This window comes from Coccomyxa subellipsoidea, assembly GCF_000258705.1.
Source record: "Coccomyxa subellipsoidea C-169, whole genome shotgun sequence".
Classification (NCBI taxonomy): Eukaryota; Viridiplantae; Chlorophyta; class Trebouxiophyceae; family Coccomyxaceae; genus Coccomyxa; species Coccomyxa subellipsoidea.
The window spans coordinates 167,736-193,801 of NW_005178021.1; the positions used below are offsets into that span (position 1 = coordinate 167,736).

Genomic DNA, 26,066 nt, shown 5'->3' on the forward strand with positions numbered 1-26,066 from the left:
GTGACCTGGTTTAGAATCTCCTGGGATGCCAGGAGAGGGGGCAGAATAATAGTGTGCATAGCTTCAGGGGAATTGAGAATTGGACTGGGGTAATAATTGTAGCGGTGGAGGGACTCTGGAACTTGGCTGTTGTGTACATTGGGGGCTTTACAGGAAACTTACTTCCTCTGCTTCAGCACATGGGTGTACCAAACTGGACATCAAATGTAAATCTACTGGCCAGGGCACCCTTTGTGCATTGGTCTGTAGCTTGTCTTTCAAGGAGGGTGGCTGAAGGATGACGGCGTGGCTTCTACAAAACTTGGGGAGGCGGACTTTGCATCTGAGAGGAAGAAGATTGTTCCACAGGGCAACCAACTGCAAGGTGCAATCATAGTCAACACATTAAATGTTTACAGCGCGCTGTTGACAGAGCAAAGAGTGCATTTGTAGACAGGCGGCCCGGAGATAGAAGTTTGTGTAAGTTTGTCTGCTGCAATGCAGGCGGTGTGTGTTTTTCTGCTTTGCTCGCCAAATGGCGGTGCCGTGAGTGCACTGAATTCTGACTGCAGATGTACAATGAGATGCATGCTCCCAATTTCCCTGTTACTTTATGTTACTGCCTTCTGTCATCTGGCTCTTGAAGGTGTGTGTGCCTTTCATTGCCCGGCTGTTGGATGCTTGGCAAACCCATCATGCTTTTATGATGAGGAGCGAAATTCTAACATTGCAAAAGCAAATTGAAAGTCTTGCACTTGGACCTGAAACATGCTTGCGAAATTCACTACACCCTGCACGTTACTAGATTGCATACACTTTCATGGATGTCTTGGATTGTGAAAACTGATATTTGCATGTTACATCAGAAGTATTCACTTGAATGGCTCCAAATTTTCCTCTCCAATATTATAGGCCCAAGCCTAGCGTGTTCCCATATCCTAAGTGCACCTCATCAAACGGCCCTCACTACTGTCAGTCATATATTACATCTGCCCCCGTAATTCACATTCCTTGAATGCATACATACCAAATGAAGCCAATCCTCAGCGATGAGCACAACGCGAAAGCAAACAGCTGTTTGCAGTACAGTATTCGCCACCTTGACAAAATTGCGAGTATTAATATAAATTATTGCCCATGCTGCATCAAGGAAAAGTCTCCGCGACTTGCATAGCTATTCCAAAGTGCATCTACCCCAATGTGTATCTTCTCAAGTGCTCAAACTTTCTGACGGGTACACAGTTCGCATTCACCTTGTCCTGATAGACAAAAAGTGCATCCTGCAGCCTATGTTGTCATGCAAGTACACTGTCTCATATCGACTGAATTCATTTTCCTGTGAAGTCTTGAAAGGAACAATTCAACAGTTAAATAATCAATATTATATCATGGTAGATGCCAGGTGCAAAGACCTGATGCTGATTGCAACAAAGACACTCTGATGCAGAGAAACCAACAGAGCTGCACAGACGCCCCTTGGAAGAAGCCAGATTTGGCGATGGGACGTACACAGGGGACACCATCGCTCAGATGGAGGTGGAGCACAGAAGTCCACTTTAGGAGCTTGAGTAAGAGTGCCAAATCAGGCTACATAAGTACAAGCCAGCACTGGCAACCGCGCATGCATGCTCAGATGGACGTGAAACAGGGAACGCTCAGATGGATGATGAAGCAGGGAACGCTGCTCGGCCGGCAGACGAGAGGGATTGTCACTTGAACAATAATCAGCAAGAAATGCCACCGCTCAGATGGACCGGTGAGCAGGGAGCACCACCAGCAAGCACCCCCACGAAACCAGGTAATCCCGCAGATGTGGCAATCCCACCGTATCTCAATATGCCCTTCAGAAGTGCCAGGTTTGGCAACCGCGCATGCATGCCCGCTCAGATGGAGGTGGAGCAGGGAACGCCGCGGGAGGTGACGCCGGCCTTTGAATTCGGCCGGAGCAGCTCGTAGGGTAGTCCCCGCGTCCCGACCACGCCGCGGATCTTGCTGCCGCTGCGGTTACGGGCCGAGATGTCCTCGTCCAGTTTTGCCAGCGCTGTCAGGAAATTCTCGTGCGCCGCCCTTGCGTTCCGGTCCTGCAAAAAGTCAGAGAAGCGCTTGGGCGGGAGCTATCTGTGGTACGATGGAGCGCACGAGACAACAATAGGAGCCGGTGAAGAAGAGGGAGGCATCACGGGTGGCATCACAATCCTCACAAAAGTTGGGGGTAGATGTCTGATTGTACACAACCGCCACAACTGAGGTGTAGCTTTCCACAGGCGCAATGAGTCTGCTATTCATTGCTGGCTCAGGGCTAGGGTTTTCATAGTATAAGTGATATTAAATTCAGGGTTTTGGGCGTGATATCAAAATCAGGGGTTGCGTTGGGGGTGTGGGAAGACAATCCCTTAAAAACCTGGACCCTAAGTGATGTCTAGTGTAATAATAAAAGGGTTTAAGGACAATAAAGCAGACTCACATCGATCCACTGGGGGATTTTGTGGTCCAGGTACTCCTCGTTGGGCGCATGGGAAGAGAGCACCACGTACAGCAGCGCAGCCGCCAGGGAATCCTCTGGGTTTGGGAGATAACTCAGCAGCTCTGACTCATAGCTCTCCTTCAGCTCCTGCACAGAACTGGCACTGTTGAGTATAATACGCAGCCCTGAAGTTGACCTAGAGGGCGGCTGAGCACTCAAGGAGACTCATACAAGCCAACCGTGGTACTGCTGGCAGTTTGCAAAGGCCTCTCAGTTGTTGCTCAATGCTTCCTTGCTTATCATGGGACCCAAAACGTCCATTTCACTAAGAACATCTGGCTGCGCTGTAGCGGCCATGCCATGGTATGCAAAATTAACAAAGGCTAAAAGACGGTGTGCAAATCAAGGTCCGCCCATTGCCCCTGTCAGGCCTTCTACGGTCATGCAAACACTGGCAGATTCCCTTGCAGTATGATGGCTGGCCCTACTTCATCTTGCGCCTGTATGGGATAAAGGTCATCACCTTGACGCCGGCACCGCCCTTTTCGGGGATGGGCTTGCGGATGAGTGCCGGCCTGTTTGGCATGTAGCCTGAGTAGTCATACTGCCCTGCAGCGTTTCAAAAATTCGTCAAGAGACGCATGGTGCACAAAAGAAGTGGAGACACGCCAGACACATACATTGGCATGCGACTCTTGCCAGGCTGTGTTCAACAAGGGGTATCTGTAGTGCTGGTGGGCTAATGCTAGGCACCGGTGGGCTTATGCTAGGCACCTCTTGTCACTTCAAATCAGAAACAGTTTCGGGACAGCCAGAAAGTGTCGGATGTAAATCTCAATCTCCTGCCTTTGGGGCAATCCCCTTAGCATGAAAGCTTCGCAACAGTTGTGGCCCCAATAAATCATAACAGATTGATTGATTTCAAAAGTATTAATTTAAGTTCAAATAACGCTGCGCACCGAAGTTTACGGCGGCGTGGTGCGCGGAGCCCGTAAAGGCGATGGTGGTGAGGATGTCCCGTAGGTCCGTTACGGTGTCCAGCGCGGGCCAGCCCTCGGTCTTGTCAGGGTGTCCCTCCGCCTGAATCTCGGTCCACCAGCTCTGAATCTCCACGTCCTCCTTCAGCTGCAATCAAAGTAAACAGAAGCCGTTCTATCAGAAAATCTGCAAATCTACCCTCAACTGCGCTCCCTGGACGGGTTCGTGTCAAAGGGTTGACAGCTTGTATGTGCTTCATGTTTGGCACGCTGGCTGTCACCTCAGCATTCAAAAAGGAGGTTGCAGTCCAGCACACACATTGCCCAAATCTTTGCATAAGTCTGAAGGCACAGGAAATCTTAGGTGCCCTGTGCGCTCAAAAATCTGCTCAAAAACGAAATAGCTTATCAACCTCCTAATGCTGTCCAGGAATCCAAGCCTATATTTAGCCAGGATTTGTAAACCCAGGAATTTTAAAATGTGTCGCTTATAACTGAGGGTGTTGAAGGGATTAAAAAAATAATAGAAAACCCTTGAAAAGGGGTACCAAACCTGCGCATCGCTGGCTAGCAGGGTTCAGCTGAGCACCCAATCAGGTTCGCAGGAGTTCACTTAATGCTCTAAGCCTAGGAATAAACCTACTTTCATCTATAAGGCCCAAAATTTTGAATATTGTTGCTGTGCAGCTGCCACGCACCTTCACGTCGCTGGCGTAGTAGAGTTGCAGGTAGGCTCCGAACCAGTCGCGCATGGCGTACCAGATATCAAGCCCGTCCTGCGCGTATGGGTAGTCCAATGCTGGCACCAGCCTCTCCGCTGAATCGCGCACCGGATTCCCTGCCTTGTCCGTTTGAACCATGCCCCTGCATTTGAGAAGGCGGGAGGGAGGTAAGTGCGAGTCCTGTGGGCTTTTTCTCTGCTGCACAGTCAGTGCGGGTTTAGTCGGACTTGCTGCATGCCCCTCTTTGCATGACACATTTGTAACCGGCCTGACCTGAGGAAGTGCATCTCATTTGCACGGCATTACGCAAGACCTTTTTGCTGCGCCTTCCCGCTTGGTGGGGCAACCGGGTGCGCCAAATGCAAAGTCTTGGAATCTGCTCATTACGTTTTGAGTCGTCCACAAAATGCACATTTCAGGGGAAAGGTTCAGAGGCGCCATTAGAGCACACCTGAGGATGAGGTCTGCCTCGAAGTCCTGCTGGTCAAAGCGATACAGGTTCTTGTACACGTAGGATGCCAGCTCCATCGTGTACCTGCGTAGAAGAAAGCCTCATGCTTAAAAGCTGCACAGGGCTGTGAACTTGAGAAATCAATTAAGGCGTTTTGTCATGCCTCTTCCGAGGAACCTGCGCCACGTTCTGCCAAAAGGTCGATGTGTCATCAGATTAATTAGAGCCTCGCTCCCGCAGGATTTCTCAAGAGGACATCACCCTCATCCTTTGTTCACCCCAAAACTAGTTCTGCATTGCATAAGGAACACCTGAAAATTCATTATGCACTGTATTCACAGAAGAGTGGCCAACTGCGTGACAGATAATCTCGTGCAGTCCTATCGCTGCTACTGCTGCTTTTTGAAACCTCTGAACCCTGAATAATAGCGGAGACACAATATCGAGCACAGCTCTTTTGCGGAGGGGGCACCTGCTGCTGGTGAAGGTCTATTCTACCATGCTCTTGAAGCTTTCATGGAGCACTTGCACGCTTAGTGTAAGTCTTTTTGCTTAGCTCAGAGCCCTGTAAATTCGCCCAGCTCATCAATATAAGAGATCTGCTTTAAAAGTAGGTATTCACCTGCCGCTGGTGAAGGTCTGTTCGAGGGTGCCGTCTGCGTTGATGAGAATGGATCGCGCATTCGCGTTGATGTGCATCGTGTAGCGGAAGTGCGGCAGCATCAGCTTGTACACCTGGCGCCAACCATCCATATGAGTAACAGAATTACTAAATATGCCCCAGCTGGCGGGGGGAGTTATAAATACTGAGCACCGTGCCCACGGGGCACTGCTTCTTGCTTGGATCTGGCACGTCCATAATTGGGGTAGGACCTTGGCAGCCCTTAATTGCAGCTTGTCTGCAGGATGGACCTTGCCTTCTGGCAGGAAGCGCACGTGATAATAATAATAATAATAATAATAATAATAATAATAATAATAATAATAATAATAATAATAATAATAATAATAATAATAATAATAATAATAATAATAATAATAATAATAATAATAATAATAATAATAATATATACCTTCACACATTTGGAGTCCACTTGCCTGGGGAAGCTTGGGAAACTAGAGGGGCCTTGTGATCAGCAATCACTTTGTGGGAACAACTGCAGACAGTTTCAAGGTGTGCATAATAGTTGCTTGACTGGGAATTATCAGGTGGTTTGAATTTGAGCTCGTCTGACACAAAACTGCTGTGTCACTGGGCAAAGGAGGCAATGCCATGTGAAAACCACTGATGTAAAAAATTAGGCTAGAAAATTCGTGAACTTGGGTGAGCAAAGCTGTATGTGCAGGATGACAAAGGGGTGACTGACCGGGTGGAGGGCTGACAGGTGGCGCATGGTGGCGATGATGAAGGGCTCCTGGCATGCATGCGCGCGCAGGTAGTGACTCACCAGCTGGTGGTACCCTGTCAGCGCACGCTCAGTGCCTTAGTCATCAGCGTTCTCCCGCTTTTAGAAGATCCCTACAGGCTTGCTCATCATATTCGCATATGGCAACTCTGAAGTGCTCAACATAGAAACATTCGGTGATTTCCTGAGCACGTGTTTGTGGCACTGCATGGAGCCGCAATGCGGTCTCAGCCAAGAATGGGGAAAAAATAATATAACGGGCTGAAGTGAGGAAGCTTAAAGGCTAGAGGTGCCACCTGGGGTGCTCAAAGAAAACTTCCTCTTCATGGGGAAGCCAAGACTAATACAAGAAACCAAATATCCAATTGAATAGCACAGCGACCCTCCTAGAAAGGACTGCAGGGGTCTAAACATACAGCAAGATGAGTCATCTTAGATCACTCACCGCAGTCAAGAGATGAGATGATTTCCTTGGCGAGCTGCCAGAGCTCCTTGACATCATAGGGAGTGTACACTGTTCCCTCTTGGCCGAGCTTCTTCTGCAGCTCGATCGCCACAGGCAGCATGTACCCGTTATCCCTGCAAGAGAACCACAAACCAAATGGTGGAGTCAGGGGTCAATCCAAGATGGTAAATTGCAAAGTGTGCTGTAATGGAATTGACACGTCCATATCTCTGGTTGCCTTGCCACTGTGCGCCATCCCCCAGCTGGGGTGCTTTCTACGTGTAGAGAATGCTCCAAATTTTAGAGACTGCAGGTGTCATGGCAGACATTGCTTTGCCGTGCCTTTTACCACATTGAATACCCTCGCAAGGTATGCACATACACACATTCCCTTGGATCCACTTGCCTCATTCCCATGCGCTGGATTGGCAGGTGCCCGCTTGGCAGGCAGAACGACAGGACACAAGGTACACAAAGCAAGCCTGGCTCCGTTGCCAATGTGCGTTCATATCAAGGCTGAATGAAAGGCAGTCACTCACGTGTAGTAGAACAAAGCTTTGCCGGCATGCTGGGTTCGGTCCTTTGTGAGCCATGAAACGTTGGTGGCGCCTTCCGGTATCTTCTGGGCGTTGATCCGCTCAATGTAGTCGGCAAAGCCGGCGGTGTAATCCGCCCGGTACAGCCGGCCCCCCTCCTCCAGCCTCTCTGTCAGCGTCTTGCCCTCCAGCAGACCTGTGATCAGAGAATATTGTGATCTAAGAAGTTTCAAATTGGGCAAATGTTGATTGCACTGAATTTACTATGGGATGCAGGCGACATCAAAGCGTTCTGTGTGGCATGGGAAGGAGATGTTGGGCTGAAGCAGGTGGACAGTTCTCAGCAGTTAAAATCCAAAAGTAACCGCTGAGAAAATCAAAGCGCACCGGCACTTACTTTGGAATGCGCAATCACGGCCTGGATGAATCAGGGATGTTGTTTTGCCAGGGAATATATGTATTACTTTTTTATGCTTGGTACATCAAAGGGTTTGTAATATAGGTCTTGGATTTTGGGAAACACCCACCGCCAATGGACTCGTCGGTGAAGAGGGTTTCTTCATGAAGCCATTTTGGCGTCACGGCTTGGATGAAGCAGGGGTGTTGCCCCGCCAGATACTGGCGCCCAAATTCTTCGTCGCTGCACCAGACCAGCTGCCGATTCCGCCGCACGCGCGGCAGCTTGAACTTGCTCGCCTGCCTGCAAAATGTTTAAGATTCAAATTCAAATTTTGATTTTTTTTTAATGTGGGCTTTTCACTTTAGACATGGGTTTTATCTTCTGTGCCACCTAGGCCTGCTCGTCACACAGCTGGATGGTGTCAACGCACATGCTTTGGGTCGACAGGCGGTCTTTGTGACACTACAATCAACATTGCTTATGGTACTAGTTTCCATGCCAGTCTTTCCCCATTTAAGTGCTCTCAATAAGTGCCGATCACTGCATTTCAAAGCTGTCCTTGTGTGTTGTCGTGCTTTAATTATTTTGGGCCTGTTCGGCGCTCCACATAGGCCCAGAATGACTCACCAGAAGTCATCGAGCTGATCAAAGACCTTGTCCGCTGCACGCAGCTTCACGATGCCATTCTTGTCATCCGTGTCTGCAGCCACCACAGATCAAACATCATTTTCTTGCCTGAATAGTTTGCGTTGACATTCTTCTGGATCCTTTCATTGCACATTTTGCCCCAGGCAGCTGCTCACCCATGGCAAGAGACAACAAAAAAGCCTTCAGGCACCTTGAAGCTTGTGCATGCTGTAGTATCTGGTTTTTACTCTATCTCCCAAAGATAGAGCCAGGGATGCCTCGTGGATTAGTCACCGTCTGGCTCGGTGAAGAGAGCGTCCACAGCGTGCAGGCTCTTGTAGTTGTCCTTGTTTCCCTGGTTGTTGAACAGCGAGCCGATCTTCGACGGGATCTGCGCCATACAAAGAAAGTATTCATGAGCAATCCTGTTAGGCCTCATTGCATGCGCCTGTCTGTCATATGTTTGATTTCATGTCAAGCCGGTCTTGAGTGGTCCGAGCCTGGCATGATTCAGAGAACCAAGGGCCATGCAGGATTTTCGTCAGGCATAGTTGATCCCCGGCTGGCGGGGGTGGTACAAATACTGAGCACCGTGCCCACGGTTGTTTGGGTCTTGCTTGGATCTGGCGAGTCCAACAAGGGGTAGGAATTGGCAGCCTTTAGATGCAGCTTGTCTGCAGACGCACCTTGCCTCATGACAGGAAAAGCGTGTAATAATAATGATAATAATAATAATGATAATAATAATAGTTGATCCAAAGTTCACATGCAGGTCCCAAAATAACAACTTTACAAGTCCAGAGCATGGATTTCACGCTGCTGAGGACTCGGCAGCTGCTACTGAATGCTCTTTGACCACGAGGATAGCAGTGGCCTTCAGAACATTGCTGCAAGCAGAAATTTTGCACAGCAAGAGTTAGTCACAAGCATGCGTCACCTGTGAGATGCCGGCGCGCAGCTCATCTCCGACAAAGCCGAAGGTCTTGGTCTCGTTGAACTGCTCGTCCAGGGGCAGCCAGGGAAGCCCGATTGGCAGGCCCACTGCGCGCCGCAAGCCAGAGCATCTCAGATTTCGCGGTAAGACGCATGCAAACACCGGCAACACACATACAGGCCAGAGTACCTATCCAATTTCACGTTAAGACACATGCAAATACCCAACAACAAACGTGCAAGCGCTGAGGTGCAGATACGCTCAGCCTGGACACTTCTGGACAAGTGAATGCATGCCTGGAAAATGAATTGTGACCGCACCACACTACAGGCACACACCGCCTTACAGAAACGAGTAGGGTGAGCAACATTTTGCGCTGTATATAGGTACAGTCTCTTCAAATTCGTGGCAGGAGGAGAATACGCATGCAACATTGTGCGGCTGCTACGTCCGTAATCACTTTCTCAGATATATATAAAAAAAAACTCAGTAGGAAAAAAAAAGAAGAAAAAAGAAAAGAGAACCGACAACCAAACGTCAGGCAATGCACGGGATGCACGGGCGGCTGCAGTTCACTTTTCGGATGATCAAGTTTTTTTACGATAACTAAAAGAGCGCGGGAGGGAACGCACAGAGCTGCTTGGGCGGCGCGACTTCATACTCGGTTCCCGGCACGAGCGGCCGGCCGGTGCGCAGCCGCCGGGGGAAAGGGAACGCTGTGCCACCGAGCGTGGGTCTTTCCAGGTCGGGGGATTTAACAGGGTTGCCGAGGTCGTTGTAGGCCTGGTAGTCATAGATTCGGTCCGGGCTCTTCCGTTGCTGCCGCGAAGCCTCCGTCAGCTTACCCTTCTCATCCTTCCCCTGCGCAGAAAGATTAATATTACATGGTTTTCCTGCTAGAAGCAAGGTGCGTCTGCAGACAAGCTGCAGGAAAGCTGCCGAAATCCTACCCATTGATGGACTCGCCAGATCCAAGCAAGAACCAAACAACCGTGGGCACGGTGCTCAGTATTTATACCGCCCATCGCCAGCCGAGGCCCGGCATGCAAGATTTGGAACAAAATATTCAAAACCCTTGACTCAAATCAAATCATGAAATCGAGATTCGTTCTACCCCTTTGCAGGGGGAAGTTCAAAGGGGTTTACAGAAGGTCAATATTTAGATCAGAACTTCCGTTCCCGCTTCTCACACAGCATGCATGCATCGTGTTACGGTGATTTCAGTTTCCCAGGAAGATATACCCAAGATTGCCAGAAAGGACTCCTAAGAATCTGTCAAGACGTATTTTGGACTCGTTCACTTTCTGCACACACTGGAATCTCACATTCAATTTTGTTGAAATTGACGAAGCATGCAAATGTCTGGTAGTCCCAGCATCAATCTAGTTTCATTCGTGAGAAGCGCATAACCATGAGGACATGCCTGGATGGCGTAGAGCTCCTTCTGGCGCAGCTTGGCAATGGGCCCCGAGGTGTCCTGCGGCAGTTTGGCGTCCGATGAAAAGAAGATGCGCTCACCCTGCACACATGCTCCGTTGCTGCTTGGGGATATCCACAAAGGCAGCATAAAAACTGCTCAGATTGGGACGCCTTGCATGCTTCTCATTGACTGCATTACGGCTGTGCCATGCAGGGGTCGACACAGAGTTGATTCCAACATGCAATTCCATTGTGACAGCGGCAAGGTCAAAGCGCATACTGCCAGGCAGCCCCTCTACCCGACGTTCTTGCGCGGCAGTGGCACAGGCCGTTGCGTGGAGAATTATCTATTAAATTATAAGTACTGTACTGTATACTGTCACACAGATATCAACCTGGGGGCAAATGCGGGCGTCACCTGCAGTTCGTGCACGGCAGAGTGGCAGTGGAACATGGTCTCCCCAACTTTGACTGTCCCAATGTAGATCCTGTGGTTGCTGTCAGAATCCACAAACTTGGTGACAAGGTCAAGCAGAGCATCCCCCGGGGCTTGGCCCGCGCCTCGCAGCAGACCAGTCAGGAAATTGCCCGGGCTGGGTGGGTTCTTCTGCTTACTCATCAGCAGCGCGCCTGCCGGGCAGGTGCACAGAAGCTTCCTCAGCACAAGTGAATTTCTCTGTATGACACGGGACCCTAAGGCACCAAGTTGACCTCTAGATACAGCAAAGAATCACATGACATCTTGACCTTTATTACTTCAAGGCCCTCTTCAGGCTGACAGGCTTCAAAATCAAAATCTGACATGGACATCTAAAGGTAATTTCAGTAGGGGCAATGCATACACAGATGACTGGCAAAGGGAATTTAAAGCCGTGTTTGCAGACATGCGCCATTCTGTCATTCCAGTGTCATTTTTGTGGACATGTGGCATGGAGAAGATTGCAAAGCCCTCAGCAACGCTCACTTGTGTGCCCAACCATCTATGGCTTTGGGCCAACGCAGGGGTATATCTAGCGGGTGCAGAGGCCAGGAAAGGTGACTCACCGGGAGTGCCAAAGTTGGCGGGCAGCTGCACAGTGGCATAGAAAACTGTGCCAACATCGCCAAAGCCCTCGGCCGCGCCGCTCTGGCGAGGCACTTGGACGAAATCCCAATTTGTGGCGTCAAAGATCTGGCTTTCAGGGATCTTGGGATCCTCCGACACGAACTGAGGCAGTCACACAAATGAGATCAGTCACACAGCTGGCTAGATGTCCTTGGGACCCGTCAGGTTTTATGGAATTACAGCGGGTTCCACAAATGAAGTAACATTCGATGGGGACTTGGGTAAGAGAGCAAGGAAATGTGGGAGTACCTGGAGAGTAAGCCTCGGCTTGAAGCCCCTTTCCTTGGACATGTCGCGGTGGGTGGCGATCTCAATCTTCACATCAATGCTGCCTTGTGGTGGGGGAGGAGGTGCACTGCTGGCAGGTTTCTCCTGGACGAGCACTCCTGTCACCTGGAATGGAAAAATAATACGAGGCGTCATAACTGTGGTCCACACGTATCTGAACGGTTGGGGTCACGTCAGTTTGATCTTTGGTAGGTTGGCAGTGTCCTCGAGTGAACATCCTCAGCCGGACGTTCAATCAGGAGTAATCGCACAAGCAACCAGAAAAGGATTTATATTCGAATGAATGCATGCCAGGGCTCACAACAGAGGGGACTAGCCAGCAGCCGAAGGGCGAGCATCTCATGTAACTCAAACCCTTCACCTACCTGCGCGCCTCTGTATTCTACGAAAGGTGCTTGTATATGTGATAATGATACAAGTTATGGAACCAGGAACCAGACTAAAAGCTCCGATCTCTTTCCCGAATCGAGGTCAGGAGTGTCGCGATCGTCAGGATAGACCCCAAGTGCACACAACCATAAGAGCCACCAACGAGCTGACATTCACGGTCAAACAGCTGATAGTGAATATCAGATTACCTCTGTGAATGCACGCAGGCGAAGCTTGCCCCCAATCCCGCACAGTGGCATGGCGTGGGAGCCGACATGGAAGTTGGATCGTGCGGAAGCCAACGGCCTTGTCCACGGTGCGCTTCGCACATCAGCGCATCGCGATGTAAAGCGGATTGCATTCGCTGACATTATAACAACGGCCCACGGAGAGAGCTCCCAATCAACTTCGGCGAAAGAACCTTTGATGGAGACACCCAACAAACCGATGCTATGAATGAAGCAAACCTGTATAAATGGTGTCAAATGGTTGTATAAGCGCCAATTCAGTGCATCGCAACAATTAGTGTCTTTGATCATCTGAAGAGAGCGATGTTTGTCTTGTACGACAGGTCAGGCAGGGGATAATTCTTCTAACTTGCTTTTCTCGTGTTTTTGGATGGGCTTCCTGTCATGAATGGAGCGGTCAATGGCATTTCGTGTATTGAAGGAATTCCGTTTTGCTATTGCCGTGTTCTAAATTGTTTTGTTGGTCACAAATGTGCACTCGTTGTTGACCATTCGATGCACTGATCGTCAATCAACTCTGTCAAAGATCATTTTCGTCGCCTCGTCACATTTCTCCGATTGCAGTTACCCTGCATGGATAAATGCAGCTTCTGGTGACTTTTCGCTGCGCGGAGCTGTGTTGAGATTGATCGCATGCACCTCCCTGATCAGGCAACTGAGTGACTGTATCGAGTCCAAGAAGAATGCACAAGATGCCCACAGCAAACCAACCAGCACTCCACGAATGCTCGAGGCACTATCTTCTTAAAGCCACGCGTATGTCGTTCACTTGAGGCTAATTACTTGCAGACTACTTACAATTTACAACAAATTACAACAACCTACACACGATGTTTGCTTTTGTAAAGCTGAAAGGCCTTCCTGGAAATTTAGCATAGTGTTGACTATCCCCTGACGTTTATCTTCAATCGAGGACCAGCCACCACCACTACCATGCTGGTGCTGTCATTCTGAGAGCAACCCATCTTGTCAGGGATGGACTACTACCCAGCAGAGGTGGCCACTCCGCCTTTGGCTCTGGTCGCCCTCTTGGGATGTCCTGGGCTCCATGGAATCGTTGGAGAATTTTTGCGGGCGGCCCATAAACCGCCCATAAACTCCCTTGGCATCGGGGACCCTGCTATGGCTGGACGCATCTTCGGTAAGAATCTGCTTGTGCGTTGCGATATTGCTTAAGCAATGTCAATCAATCATCCCATTTATATACTGAGTCTCCCAGAAACGTCAAGAAGTGTGAAGTGCTGGTGCCATGATCATGCATCCCTGACTTTGCAGAAGAAAAGAAGGCTTCGATGACCGCCCATAGCGGCCCGTTGAATATCCTAAAGGTAGGGAAATGTGTCGAACTCCGCTGCAGCGTTGTGCGACGTGAATGTGCCATTGAGCGCTTGAAGATGTCCACATCCAGGCAAGCATGTCTGAAGCCATGAAGTGACGCTTGCTGTCTTGGGCAGGCGGACTGGTTCGCCAAGCACAGGCAGCAGAGGCCTGCAGTCGCCGCTGTCTTCTTTGAGCGGTGCGCTGCCACTGCACCTCATGCAGGATCCCTGTTTGTGGCATACTCCGGCGTGATTTGGTGGAAGTTCTTTGTGGATGCCCCTTGATTCTCTTGGCAGGAACGGAATGCCATAGCATCATCGGTACTACAAACAAGTTGCCTGTTCAGGGTATATGCAGCAAGCTGACATTATGACAAAACCCACCGTCATTGCCAGTAAGCCTGCCGAGCAGACTTGCAAGCAGCAACGCGGATGGCAAACAAGTGACATGATCGACAACGGTGTCATTATGGGCGCAGGGAGGCCGTAACGGGGGATCCGGCGCAGTGGGCGCGCGTGCTGGCGGGGCTGGAGGCGGTGCGGCAGGCCACGCGGCCGCGAGGCGCACGAGTCGTGTTAGTCATCGTGCATCCGCCCAGTGGTCCGCCCATCGACCTGCCTGAAGACCGCCTTGCTGGCCTCACACGGCAGGCCGGCCTGGACAGGCGGTGAGTCCAATTTCACTTTCGAAGCCAAGCACATGTTCCAAGACAGCGGTGGGCCGCGGAACTTTTCTCGGCCCTGAAAACTTCGCGAATCGACACTGTCTTGAATCATCTCTGGCCACAAGAGGGTACTCATCGCCTCCCCAGCGCAGTACCAAACCTCATTATTCGGCTGTCAGCATGCTGCAGGTGCTGCATGTGCATTTCATGCTGCTTGGCGATTCTTCAGTCAATGCAGGCAACAACAAATTGTCGCTCGCTGATCAGAGGAGACCTGGTGGGTGTTGGATCCCGTTTAAAGTCCCTGTCGGCGCACCGTTCCTCAGGGGGTGGAATCATTGTTTCATTACATACAGCGTGCCTCCGCGCGTGCTTAAAGGCGTTCTGGCCTTCGGTGCGTGCCTACTGCAGGTGGGTGGTGAACATGGGGACCGGGGAGGGGGAGGTCGGGCTGCGGCGTCTGGGGCGTTCCCTGTACGAGGCGGCCGGCGCATTCTACGCCGACGACGCGCGCCGGCGGCTGGCCGTCCACGCCGAGCGCCGCAACCCATCACCCGCCATCTCCGCGCGCACCGCGTTCAAGGCATGCACTCTTTTTATTTTGCTCCTCTGCTTTCTTTATCCTTCACCTCTGGGCTCGGGATGTGTGAGTACACATTGAGATGACCTGTACGCCTGGGAACAAAGCAGTTGTCCCCGGACAAAAAAGGATGAAGAAATGTTGTCCAAACTCTTTTTCGCTTTGGTTAGTCATGATGTTTTCCCGCCTTTCAATGGCCCCTGGTTCAATTTGCACCCATTGACTCAAATTGACTGTAGTCCGGGCAGGGGAGTGCACAGCACATGCAGAGTGTTCTCAGAAAGCTTCACAGCAGTGTTTTGCAGGAGTGTTTGAGCCCGGGAGCTGGTAGAAGTTGTGTGCATTTTGCAGGCGGCTGCACTGGCTGAGTTTCGCGCGGATTGGGCGACAGCCGTGCGCACGTACCAGGCGGCCTACGCTGAGCTGCTGCGCGTTGACCAGGCCGGCCCGCTGCCGCTGCAGCGCTGGGCTGAGTTGGCAGCCGTCGCCGAACTGGTGCACCTCAAGGTGTGCCCAAACTAGTAAACTGAAGGTTTATCTGGTGTATGGCGCAGGGCTTACTGTTGTTGTGGAAGGGGTCCAAGCAGACACGGGGAACCTCGGAAGGAAGCTCATGCATTGGTCTTGGCCGTGTTGCAGGCTTTGTCTTTGTCACGTTGGAAGGTTGTCCTGTGAAGGGCTCGGAGGGCTCGGAGTGGTTGAATGGGTTTTGGGTAGGGGTTTAGGAGCCCAGGAGGGGCTGGTGCATTTTAGTATTGTGAAAAGCTGGCTTTTTACAGGTTTTGCTACTCCTACAGCTGGTCAATCACTAGATCACACAGGACATGGGATCTATGGGAAAGTGGTAGGGGGGCACTTGATAGGCTGAATTTATAATAACAGCACAGGATTGTTGGCATCGCCAATCTATCCTGGGTTTCAAAGCCGGCCAGGAGAGCAGGATACGCCCTGGGCAGGAACTAGCTCTTCATGACAGCTGCTCCCATCATGAGCTGGTGCTTATCCATGGCATGTCTCCTCTCCTGGTCTACCCAGTATGACAGAGATTATCGCTCCATCAAAACCTTCGTTTTGGTATCCACCGGCGCTCAGCAAAACAAAAAACGGATTTGAATCCGAATTTGAATTGTGCCATTCGTGGAGGTGATGACGCTGCTGCAGTGCATGGCCGAGGCGCTGACTTCCACTTACCTTTAGAATTTATATTACAGGTAAGGGGTTACCCACCACCGAAAATAATGAATTCAAAAATTTGAATTTGAACGTGCCATGCGCAGGTGGTGACGCTGCTGCTGCACCAGCAGTGCGTGGCCGAGGCGCTGGCGCAGTTCCGGGCGCACATCGGCGCGTTCCGGCAGCCGCCGCTGCCGCCGCCGCCGGCCGCCGCGGCCGCGCACGCCGCGTGGCTGGTGCGCCAGTACACAGTCATGGCCCAGCTCCTCTCCCAACGCGTCGACGCCGGGCTGCTGCCGCCGCAGGTGTGTTTCTCTCTATTGCTCCTCCGTTGTTCAAATTTAGGGTGAGCGTTTTTAATGTTAAAACCCTGGAAAACACAGCATTCTGTCATTTCAGCCGTTGGTGCGTTTTAGGAATAGAGATAGACAAGGAGTGAATGCGTTGGGACACAATTAGTGGTTTGTGAGACGCCGACCCAGGTGTGCCGCGTTCCCTGGTTCTGTGGATTGATCGCTGCCTTGGCATCCGGCAAGAATTGTGCGGAGTACAATAAGGCACGCAGTTGTGGCAAAGCAAGGATGGAGGAACGTCACATTTCCATGCTCATCTTTCCCATGGCCAGGATTCCACTATCCCTCTTCTACATCTGCAACCCTATGTTTGACCTGCATTCTCATCTATGTCCTCGGGAAGGGACTCCTGTACTTATGTGGCCAAATCTTTCCCTATGGACAGACATGAGAAAGCAGTCTTGAAAGAGGGTCCTGTAAGGAGCTGAAGGGTTAGAAGGAACATGGTTGTGTACTTGTTCGGGCATAGGTCTGTCGAATCAGGTGCACAGCAGGTACGTTTGAGCGGTGCCGAGAGGATGTACTAGTTGTTATGCAGCATCATCAGTAATCAGTAAAATCTCTTTATCAATCTCAATAAAATCAGCATACTTGCATGTACGTCTACTAATTGTACTCCTCAATATGAGGACTACAATTGGCTGCTCAGGCTTGAAATCTACATCACCTGTAGATTGTACTGAGCAATGGATGCCATGCTGCGCATGTTTGAGGGAAAATGTCTGTGTGTATCCTGCAGCGGGAGGCGCAGCCGGCCCACTTCTTCCTGGGGGCGGCGCACGCGGCGGTGGAGAGGCGGAGAGCTGCGCAGCGCGCGAGGGAACTCCGCCCGACAGGTGCCGCGGCGGCCGCGCCGGCCGTCGTGCCGGGGGCGTACGTTGGGCAGTTTCTGGCGGCGGACGGGCTGCGTCGCCTGTCTGAGGAGGAGTTCCTCCACTTCCTCGAGGTAACAACCCCTTTGACTTGTCTTTATCCCAGAAGTATTGCACGGCTGGTGCACGCTCAGACCCTGGCTTTCAGTTCACAGAAAAAAGCAGCCTTGCATGGCAGTAAACTAGCGCTGTGGCACCTGTCTGAGGAGGAGTTCCTGCACTGTCTCGAGGTGCTGTGGGTTGAATCTGTGTACCTTTATTTCTCGGGTTTCAACAAAAGTGTGGCTCGGCTGGGGTCTTACATCTTGTGTTACCGCTCTTCGTGTTTTCAAGCCTCTGCTCTGGCAGTCAAGAAGGTGCTGCTGTGCTTCTGTTGGCGTCCTTCCAAGCATTCTGGCCCAAAAAACATCTGGAAGAGAAGTGCAGGCGCTGTCACAGCAATTAATAGGCTGAATCAAGCTTCTAAATGTTGCAGCACAGCCTGATGTGGACGTCCTTCAGGATTGACACATTCTTGCATGTGCTGCCTACACAGGCATAATCTGCAAATCCTTGAAGATGTCTATCCACTTGGCTGTGCTGTCTCTTTAACGAGGTGCCAAAACAAGTTGTGCTGCCTTTGTGGCCTGCCTAGTTTTTACGGCCACAGCGCCTGTTTGGCAGGTAAACATACAAAGCATTGGTGCCCAATCTGACAGCACCATGCATGCTTCTTGCTGACCCCTTTTCTGACAGGTGTCAAAGCTTGGTGCGGGCGCTGAGCTGGCGTCCGCAGCGCTCGAGAAGTTGAAAGCGGCGCACGAGTTAGTAATGGCGTCCGGCGGCAACCGGCAGACGCGGCTGGCGTACCACCTGGGAGCGCTGATGGCGCGCGAGCAGCTCGTTGCTCAGGACCCGGCAGCTGCGCGGCGGCTTCTGCTCTCTGTAGCAGGTGCGAGATTGCGCTCAGCATGAGTCTAAGAAATGCTCCATCATGATCTAGGCAGATGAAAACCTCCTGCTACTATCTCGAGTCGGTCTGCTTCGTATCAACAGCTACCCTCCTCGCCTTATCATTTTGAATATGGAGTCGGCCCTCTTGTGCTCCTCAGCGGTTATAGTTATTGCAGCAATTGTTGCTTTTACTCATTTCCGTAGCCTCCCGGACTCTTTTGCATCCTGAGTGTTGTGCGGTTGACTCCAGCATGGCTTTACATTTCATTATTGCCCCTGCCACCACCAGGATTGTCACTACCAGAAGGCAATGCTACAGAGTGGTTCAAAATACTTTATGGCCTGCCATCTGTGGTGAAGAGTGCGCCTTGGGTGTTCAGGCATTTATAGGCGGGAGGGCTGGGAGGTTCCGTTGGGGGCCGCTCTACTAGAGCTGCGCGAGTGTGCTGCCAGGCTCAAACTGCACGAGGTGTTCCCTCCCCGCCCCTGATGTCTGCAGCCTAAACATAGCCAAGTCATTTCACTGGAAACCTGCATGGGTATCATTATCCGGGAGAACAGTTCAGAGACATAATTGTCTTGAGGCACACCCGCAGCTGCAAGTTTCTACCTTGCGTTATGACGGTCTGCCACTTGCTTGCGCTGTGCCAACTTGAAATCCGTTGCCAGTATCCTGTGAGTTTACACGGTGAGAAGAACGCCTGCTTGCAACTTTACATGAACATCAGATTTGCACTCCACCCATTACTTCAGTCAGAGCGTACCTCATGCTCATCTTGCATGCAAGCAAACGCGCACTTCCGTTTTACTTATGCTGCGCAAGCACATACAGTGCACTGACGCATCTGATGCGGAAAGCAAGAATCTAGTCCTGAGAGGTGAACAACTTTTCTCTGCTGCAGGAGCATGTGAGGTATTCGCTGGAGCTCTCCGCCCTGAGGCGTTCCTTGGATCTGCCCCAGCGAGAGGCCATCGCTAGGACTGCAGTGGCCACCCTCTGCAGTGCAGAACCCCCGCCGCCCTCTCCACCTGTCTCCCCTATCGCCAAGCCAGGTGAATTTAATCATGATTTTTCTCTTTCCTCAGTTCTGTTCATGGCAACAGGCAGCGGTCCCCTACTGCTAAGCCGGGCTCAATATAATCCTGTGTTCTGTTTTTTTTCCAGATTTGCTTATGGCAACAAGTGAGGATTTCTGTCAGCCGGCGTCAGGTGCATGCAGCGCATGCGCAGCTGCACACAGCACAGTTGAACCAATCTTACTTACATTGGCAATGATGCATCCATGGTCACCTTTGCGTCTTCCTGTTGTTTGCCCAAAAATTTCCTTTAAACATTATACTCTCCTGAAGTGCCGTCTTAGGGCCGCAAGCAGTTGGATGTGATGCAGTGAAAGAACATGATTTTGTCCAATGAGAGGTCGTGAAGCTCTGGCAATGTCATTGAACACCTTGCAATCTCAATACTTGTTTCTGAAAACACTAATACCAGCTGTGCATGGCAGGCAGCACGGAGGTGGCAAAGGAGAAGTCCGTAACGGGCGCAGCGCTGGAAATCCGTGTCCGGCCCGTCAGCTACGGGATGCTGTCCGTGCTGGCGCTGTCGTGCGGTTTCCAGACCCTTGCAGCCCCCGATGACGTCAGTGACGAGTCATCGAGCGACCGGCGGCCGTCAGCGTGCTTCGGCGTTGCCATCTGGAGCAACGTCCCGGTGGATCTACCCGCTTCCTCCGTAACGGTAGGTTACGGACCTGCCTATTCACCTCTTCACTTTCCCCAGGGGTGCAAGGCACAAATCAAAGAAAGCTACTGCCTAGACTGCGTGTTGCTTCTGTGTGCGCTGGTGGCTGAGGCTGGGCCGTGTCAGATTCAGGAAAAGGGGTGTTTCGTGTAAGCTGGGGTCAAGGGGTGGCGTTTAGGGGGTGGGAATAGACTTGTCCTTAGCTGGATGATGCCAGAGGCGACACTTTTCCCCAGCATCTGCCTGTGGCATGGGCATGTGTATGTTAAAAAACAGAAAAGTACGTTGTACATGCTGCACACGGTTCCGGGCACCTGTGCCAGCTTTGTTGTATGTCTGTCTTGTGGATGTGATCAATATTGCCCGTTGCTTGACTTGACAAAGTTGCACATCCAGCGCTGTGGCCTGCCTGTGGCGATCTATGGACGGACGCTGGTGACGGTGAGGATTACATGCATGTGACGTCCCTTTGACTGAGCGCAGGTGAACGTGGAAGAGCAGGGAGGCAGAAGCTTCAGGGTACCCTGCGCGGCCTGCGCCGGCAGAGGGCGCGCCCCCGGACGCAGGCCGTGCCAAGGGGAACGAATCAGGGGAACAGAATCAAGCGGTCCTGATCAGGCCCGGGCAGTGGACGCGCGTCTGGGCAGCCTGGGTGCCCGCAGCGGGCAGCCTGGCAAGAGTTACCGAAGTGATTGTGAACTTCGGCGCACACGCCGCCCTCGTGTGGAGCCTCGGCAATTTCCCCCCGGGTGACTCATCGCTCTTTTACTCAATTCCCTTGCCGACTCACGCTTTCATGCACTTGACACAGCTGTCAGAACCTTTATCCGCCGCTACAGCACTGCCCCATGTTGTTCAAATTACGGCCCAAGAGATATGGCCTTGAGAAAGATATTGCCACCATGAGCATATTCATGTTCTACCAATCCCAAAGGTGAATGGATTTAGCCATCCAACGTCACATCAGGCCAGGAAATGCTGCGTGGGAAATGCTGCACCTGCCATTGCACTTTCATGACATCTGAGGCTGCCCTGGGCACAGGTACCGTGCCCATCGGGCAGGCTGCTGATGATGCGCGGCCGCCGTTTGCAAACGGCGCCGTGTTGGCCGGCAGCTACGAGCTCGATGTTCCCTCCTCGCATGCGGCGCCCGTCCTCGAAGTACGCGCTGTTCCCTCCTGACACTGTCACTGCGCCATGACCCACACTTATATTGTGCTCTCTAGCTTGAAAGTGAGATCGACGGCAGGCTTCCCGGAAACACTTCTTATTGGTATCCTTCTCTTTGGCTCAACTGCCACCCTGACATGCATACACTGTGGCATCCTGTTTGATAGGGAAAGATGAAGCTGCAACCGTAATATAAGGAGAGCACTGGTCTGGCTCATACGCAGTGCAGTCTGGCAAGACTGGTATGGTGGCAGCCACGGGGTTTTTAGTGCGGGGTTTATGCAGAGCGACCCGTACTGGTTAACAAAGGCATAAAAATGTCAAATGTGCTCTCAGGTGGGGGCTCTGGAGGTGGCGGCTGCGGGCGAGGAGGCCTCAGCAGACATAACAGTGTCCGTGAAGGGCGCACTTTTCCGGGCAATCCTCAGCCTCAGTGCTGCCTACCCTGACGCTGCCGGCACGGCGCCTGAGCTCTTCCTCACCCCCTCCAGCATCTCTGCCGGTGCGGCGCATCCTCTTGCTTTTGGATTTTAAGTTAGGATCTGTGGAATGCAGGATACTAAAAATGAAAAGTGTAACCTTCACTGCTCGCCATTGCCATTTGACAGCGATCAGGTCATATGGGACATCCACCAAAATTTCATCGTGCAATATTGGAAGGCAGGTAGCCTAAGTCTCTGCCTATATTTTTTTTTTTTTTTTTGCAGGCGAGGCCGAGCCAATGAGCAATGCGCTGACAGTGAGCCTGGATGACTGTACATCCGGTCAGCTGCAGAGGCGCGTCCAGATCAGGCTGCCACGCAGCGGGCGAGTCGTGCTCAGCGTGCGCCTGAACTACCAGACAGCAGCGGTGAGCCAAGTTTATGTCTATCATCGAAAGAATTCTTATATGGCTGGCCGAGGCATTGCTGTGTTTAGTGCTCTTGTCACCGTCACTGGGTTGTGCGGAGAATGGTGGTTTATTGTTGGCAGAGGACATTCTCAGAATCAGCGTCCAAAAGCTGAGCATGCATGTTGTGTTCTAATTGTAATGTTCCTGTTGCTGCGTCTCCCTGACTTACATTTGTTGGTCCCTAAATATCTGTAGCTTAAGCTTGGACAGAAAGTGCAGCTGTCGCCTTGTCAGCAGGGAGACAGGTGAGGCAGACATTAGCCAAGTGATGTCACCAAATAATGGCAGTATCTTATTTCAACTGCAGGAGGGTGGTGAGGCGTGCCAGGTCAGCCTGCAGGCAGGCATCGCCGTGATAGACCCTTTCCAGCTGCGGCTTGCGTGCTCCGCGCCTGCCCGCTCCTGCGCCCTCATCCTCGCAGACCCCGAGGTGAGTCAAAACCTCACACTGCATCCCCCCTTGAAACCTAGCACTGCGGAAAAATGGTCGAAATCTGCGCAGCTCAAGCAGTGGTAGTTGATCTCGGTTTTGCAGCGTTGCCCTCAAGATCAACCAGAGATGTTGGAGCAAAAACGTTCTGCAATTTCTCAAAGAAGTTTTTGGGTAAAGTGGGCTCAGGTGTGAGCCTGCAAGTCATGATAGCTGTGCTAGTAAAGCATCTGCAGAGCATACGCACTTCAAGAAGAAAGTGAGAGCCCACTAAGGGAATCCCGTAGAGGACTCATACCAAAAGTTTCACCCTGGAAAGCAGCAAGAGAATAATAATCTTGAGTACGTTGTGTGGGTGTACATCTGCAGGCAGAAGAGCAGGAGGGGGCGCCGGTGCCCAACGTGCTGCCCATTGGGCAGCCCTGCATTGCCCAGGCTTCGCTGGCATCCCTGATGCCCTGTGACATCATGCTGTGTGATGTCAGCGTGGAAGCGCCAGCCAATGAAGACCAGGAATCTCCTGGTAAGCCAGCCTGCTAATCAGGCACTTCTCCTTATCAGTCTCTAGATACAAGTCTTCACATGAGCTGTTCAGATCCAATTGTAACGGAAACCAGCATGTCCTGATGTTGCATTGAAGTGGAACTTTTATTGCATGGTTTCAGACAAGCTATGGGACCAAAATTCCACACCTTTGAACTCTCTTCACGAAATATTGGCCTTGTTCACTTTCCTGACAAACACCTGGTGGTAAAAGCCAATGGCAAAATCAGCTGCAGGGTTTAGAACCTCCTGAGTTTCAATCATGCTTGTCTGAAATTGGCATTTGCACCCTTATAAATGATACGTCCAATGCCAGAGAAGGGTTGGAAGGCTGTCATAAAAACGCTGCTGCAACGCACCTGATCCTGATGCATTGCAGAGTCTCCTAAAATGCTAAAAAAATGCTATTACTAATTGAACACTGGTAGTAATGACATATTGTGCAGGTGTGTCTGTGGTGGGCTTTGTGTCAACGGCGACAGCAGAGGACCCGGTGCTGTTCAGGAAAGGCGATGTGCACACGGTGGTTGCGCAGATTCTGAGTCAGCGCGCCGGCCGCAGCGTTCGCTCCGGCCACCTGAAGGTGACGTGGCAGCGCAGCAGGTGACTCATTGTAGCCCAGAAATCCCTAAGGGTACACTGGTCACTCACACATGATGTATCTTGCTACTGCAGAATTTGACGGTCCACTCTGCAAGGCAGCCGTTTCGTCCCCTCGTGGCACTCGCATTTTCTTTCATGTGTGCAAGCTCCCCTGCTGCAATCTCTTCTCCTTCAGAAACCGCATTAATATTGCCAGGTGCAGGACCAGCAGATATGCTTTTCTGGCAATTGCATTAATGGCTGCAAGCAGGGGGCGAGTCTGCTCGCACTGGTTTTGGCATTGATTGGGGTCAGAATCGAAGGCCCGTCTGCATTTCACTTTGGTTGTTTGGTTCTCCTTTCAGTGTAGTTGTGGTTCTGTGTGATGCAGGCCACCGGACGTGAGGACTGTACGCAGCAGTGAGCTTCCCCCGGGCCACCCCGATCCAGAAACAACGGTGGCGGGGGTCCCCCCGGCGGTGGTGACGCGGGTCCCCCTGCCAGCGCAGGACTGGGGGGCCCCGGCGCTGGAGGCGGCCGCCGAGTGGCCGCAGGCCGCGACGGCCGGGGCAGCTTTTGAGCTGCGCATAAACCTGCACAACCGGACTCACCATCTCGTCGAGCTTGGAGTTCGCCTGGGGGACACCTCAGGCTTTGTACTGGAAGGTACGTGCCATTCTTTGAAGGAATTTATTCTTCTTTCTTTCTTTCTTTCTTTCTTTTTTTCTTTCAGGGTCTTCATGAGTGGAGGCCTTGAGATAGCTTTGCCTTGTGTATGGCAGTCTTTGTGGAGGAGTGAACCAATGCTACCGTCACAATTTTGTATTTGCAACGCAATACCATGAAACACGAGTAGGTAGTACAAGACATTTGGAAGTTTTCATCCAGACACTTGCCCTGGCTGTACAGTATTTTGGTCTGGAGTGTGTGCATATGGGTGTAATTTCTGCTTCCTACATTCCGGGAGCCGGCTGGGTACCAATTTGACCTGCTTCTATACTTGCCCTTGTGCCAGCCATCGATTCACCATAGACTGTGCACAGTTTGTGGTGGATCTTTGGCGGGGGCAGGTCCAGCACAGAATCAATTAAGATCGAGAGCTTGAATCTGAATGCCCTTGTGAGCTGGCAGCTTTCCTACGGCACCGCTGCTCTGGCAGACTCATCAGATCCTGAAGAGAGGTTTCCCCTAACATATGACATATCAGAAGGAGCTCCCATAACACAGAAGCTCCACAGTCCTGTCAAAAGTTCTGCACAGAGTACAGCATGCTTATCGTTTAAATTCACAAACTTGAGGCCTGAGGCAAATTCCTGTGTCCGGTCACAGGCACGCGGGTGGGCAGCATAAGCATGCTGCCATACCAGGAGGGAACGCTGCGCTACCAGCTCATCGCGACGGCTGCGGGCAGCCTTCCGCTGCCCGAGGTGCACCTAACCGCTGCCCGCTGGGCAGCCGCTCTGCAGCCGCTCGCCGGCCGCCGCGTCTTCGCGCACCCCCCGGCGCCATCGGATCCCCTCCCCGCTGCCGGGGGGATTGCTGCCGCTGCAAACCTAGCTGCAGGGTTTGCGCAGCTGAGCACCTAAGGATCAGCGGCGAGTGTCTGAGCTTCTGTAGAAATTGAACTTTGTTGTGTACCAGAGGTCTGCAGGTATTGTGCAGCTGCTCGCCTGCCGCCGCGTCTTCGCGCACCCCCCCGTGCCATCCCCCTCCCTGCCGTCAGGGGGAATGCAACCCTAACCGCGTGTTTTGCGCAGCTGAGCACTTAGGAAACAGCAACAGCATCAGGAAGCGATGTGCAAGGCCTCTGGGGAAATGTCATCGTGTTTCTTTGCCACTGCTTCCTTCTCCAAACTGTGGTGCCATCGGTGCCCCTGCCCTCTGCCACGGGAAATGTAGCGGCCGCGGGCTTTGCGCAGCTCAGCACTAAAAGGGGCTGAAGGAGAGCAAGTAGACAGTGCAGATTGGGTATTGATATTGACAAGGTTGAGGAGCATGGGTGTGCGTGAATAATAACGGCATACATGGAGGCAGAGTTTCGAAGTGGAGAAGCAAATACAGCCCGCACACCTTGCACCTAGCACACAAATTAGACTGTTGCGTCAGGTCACTGTGCTCTCGAGAGAGTGTATAGAATCACAGAGGAGACTTCAATTGCATGCGCCGGTGTAGGAAGGACCGGTGATTGTTCGAGCTTTGATATGCTCGTGTGACTAAATTTAGTCATATATTTGGGTAATATGGGCAATTTTACAGCCCAGTGAAGTTGTTGGCTGGTTGGGTTGGAGTCTATATCGACAGACGTCTGTTCAACAGATGGTGAGGAACCTGCAGCTGCTTCTCATGGTGTGGATCACACCATCAATGTAACATAATATGAATTCTTCTCTGCAGAGCAATGGATCCTGGATAGAATTTGAGTCCCTGACACGTATCACATTCCAGT

At 51.7% G+C, this 26,066-nt stretch overlaps 2 protein-coding genes across 2 annotated transcripts; one reads left to right on the forward strand and one right to left on the reverse strand.

The window, feature by feature from the left end:
• Window positions 1-1,640: 1,640 nt before the first annotated feature.
• COCSUDRAFT_31564 (Lipoxigenase) lies at window positions 1,641-10,508 on the reverse strand (the record flags this gene model as incomplete). The annotated part of the gene is made up of 15 exons (XM_005643133.1): window positions 1,641-2,060; window positions 2,444-2,590; window positions 2,967-3,052; window positions 3,403-3,568; window positions 4,119-4,258; window positions 4,592-4,677; window positions 5,216-5,328; window positions 5,961-6,055; window positions 6,445-6,578; window positions 6,984-7,199; window positions 7,504-7,680; window positions 7,771-7,971; window positions 9,570-9,760; window positions 10,113-10,123; window positions 10,361-10,508. The coding sequence occupies 15 exons, from the start codon at window positions 10,506-10,508 to the stop codon at window positions 1,863-1,865; spliced, it is 2,109 nt and encodes a 702-aa protein (XP_005643190.1). The 3' UTR covers window positions 1,641-1,862.
• Window positions 10,509-13,117: 2,609 nt separating this feature from the next.
• Window positions 13,118-25,206, forward strand: COCSUDRAFT_68140 (hypothetical protein; the record flags this gene model as incomplete). Its single annotated transcript, XM_005643134.1, has 21 exons — window positions 13,118-13,511; window positions 13,646-13,698; window positions 13,825-13,886; window positions 14,169-14,357; window positions 14,766-15,000; window positions 15,286-15,441; window positions 16,212-16,412; window positions 17,200-17,406; window positions 18,068-18,263; window positions 18,646-18,734; window positions 19,168-19,318; window positions 19,768-20,000; window positions 20,500-20,752; window positions 21,046-21,164; window positions 21,510-21,675; window positions 21,881-22,023; window positions 22,373-22,495; window positions 22,865-23,018; window positions 23,485-23,641; window positions 24,012-24,286; window positions 24,950-25,206. Exons 1-21 carry the CDS (start codon window positions 13,346-13,348, stop codon window positions 25,204-25,206), a joined length of 3,585 nt encoding a protein of 1,194 aa, XP_005643191.1. The 5' UTR covers window positions 13,118-13,345.
• Between the last annotated feature and the right edge of the window lie 860 nt (window positions 25,207-26,066).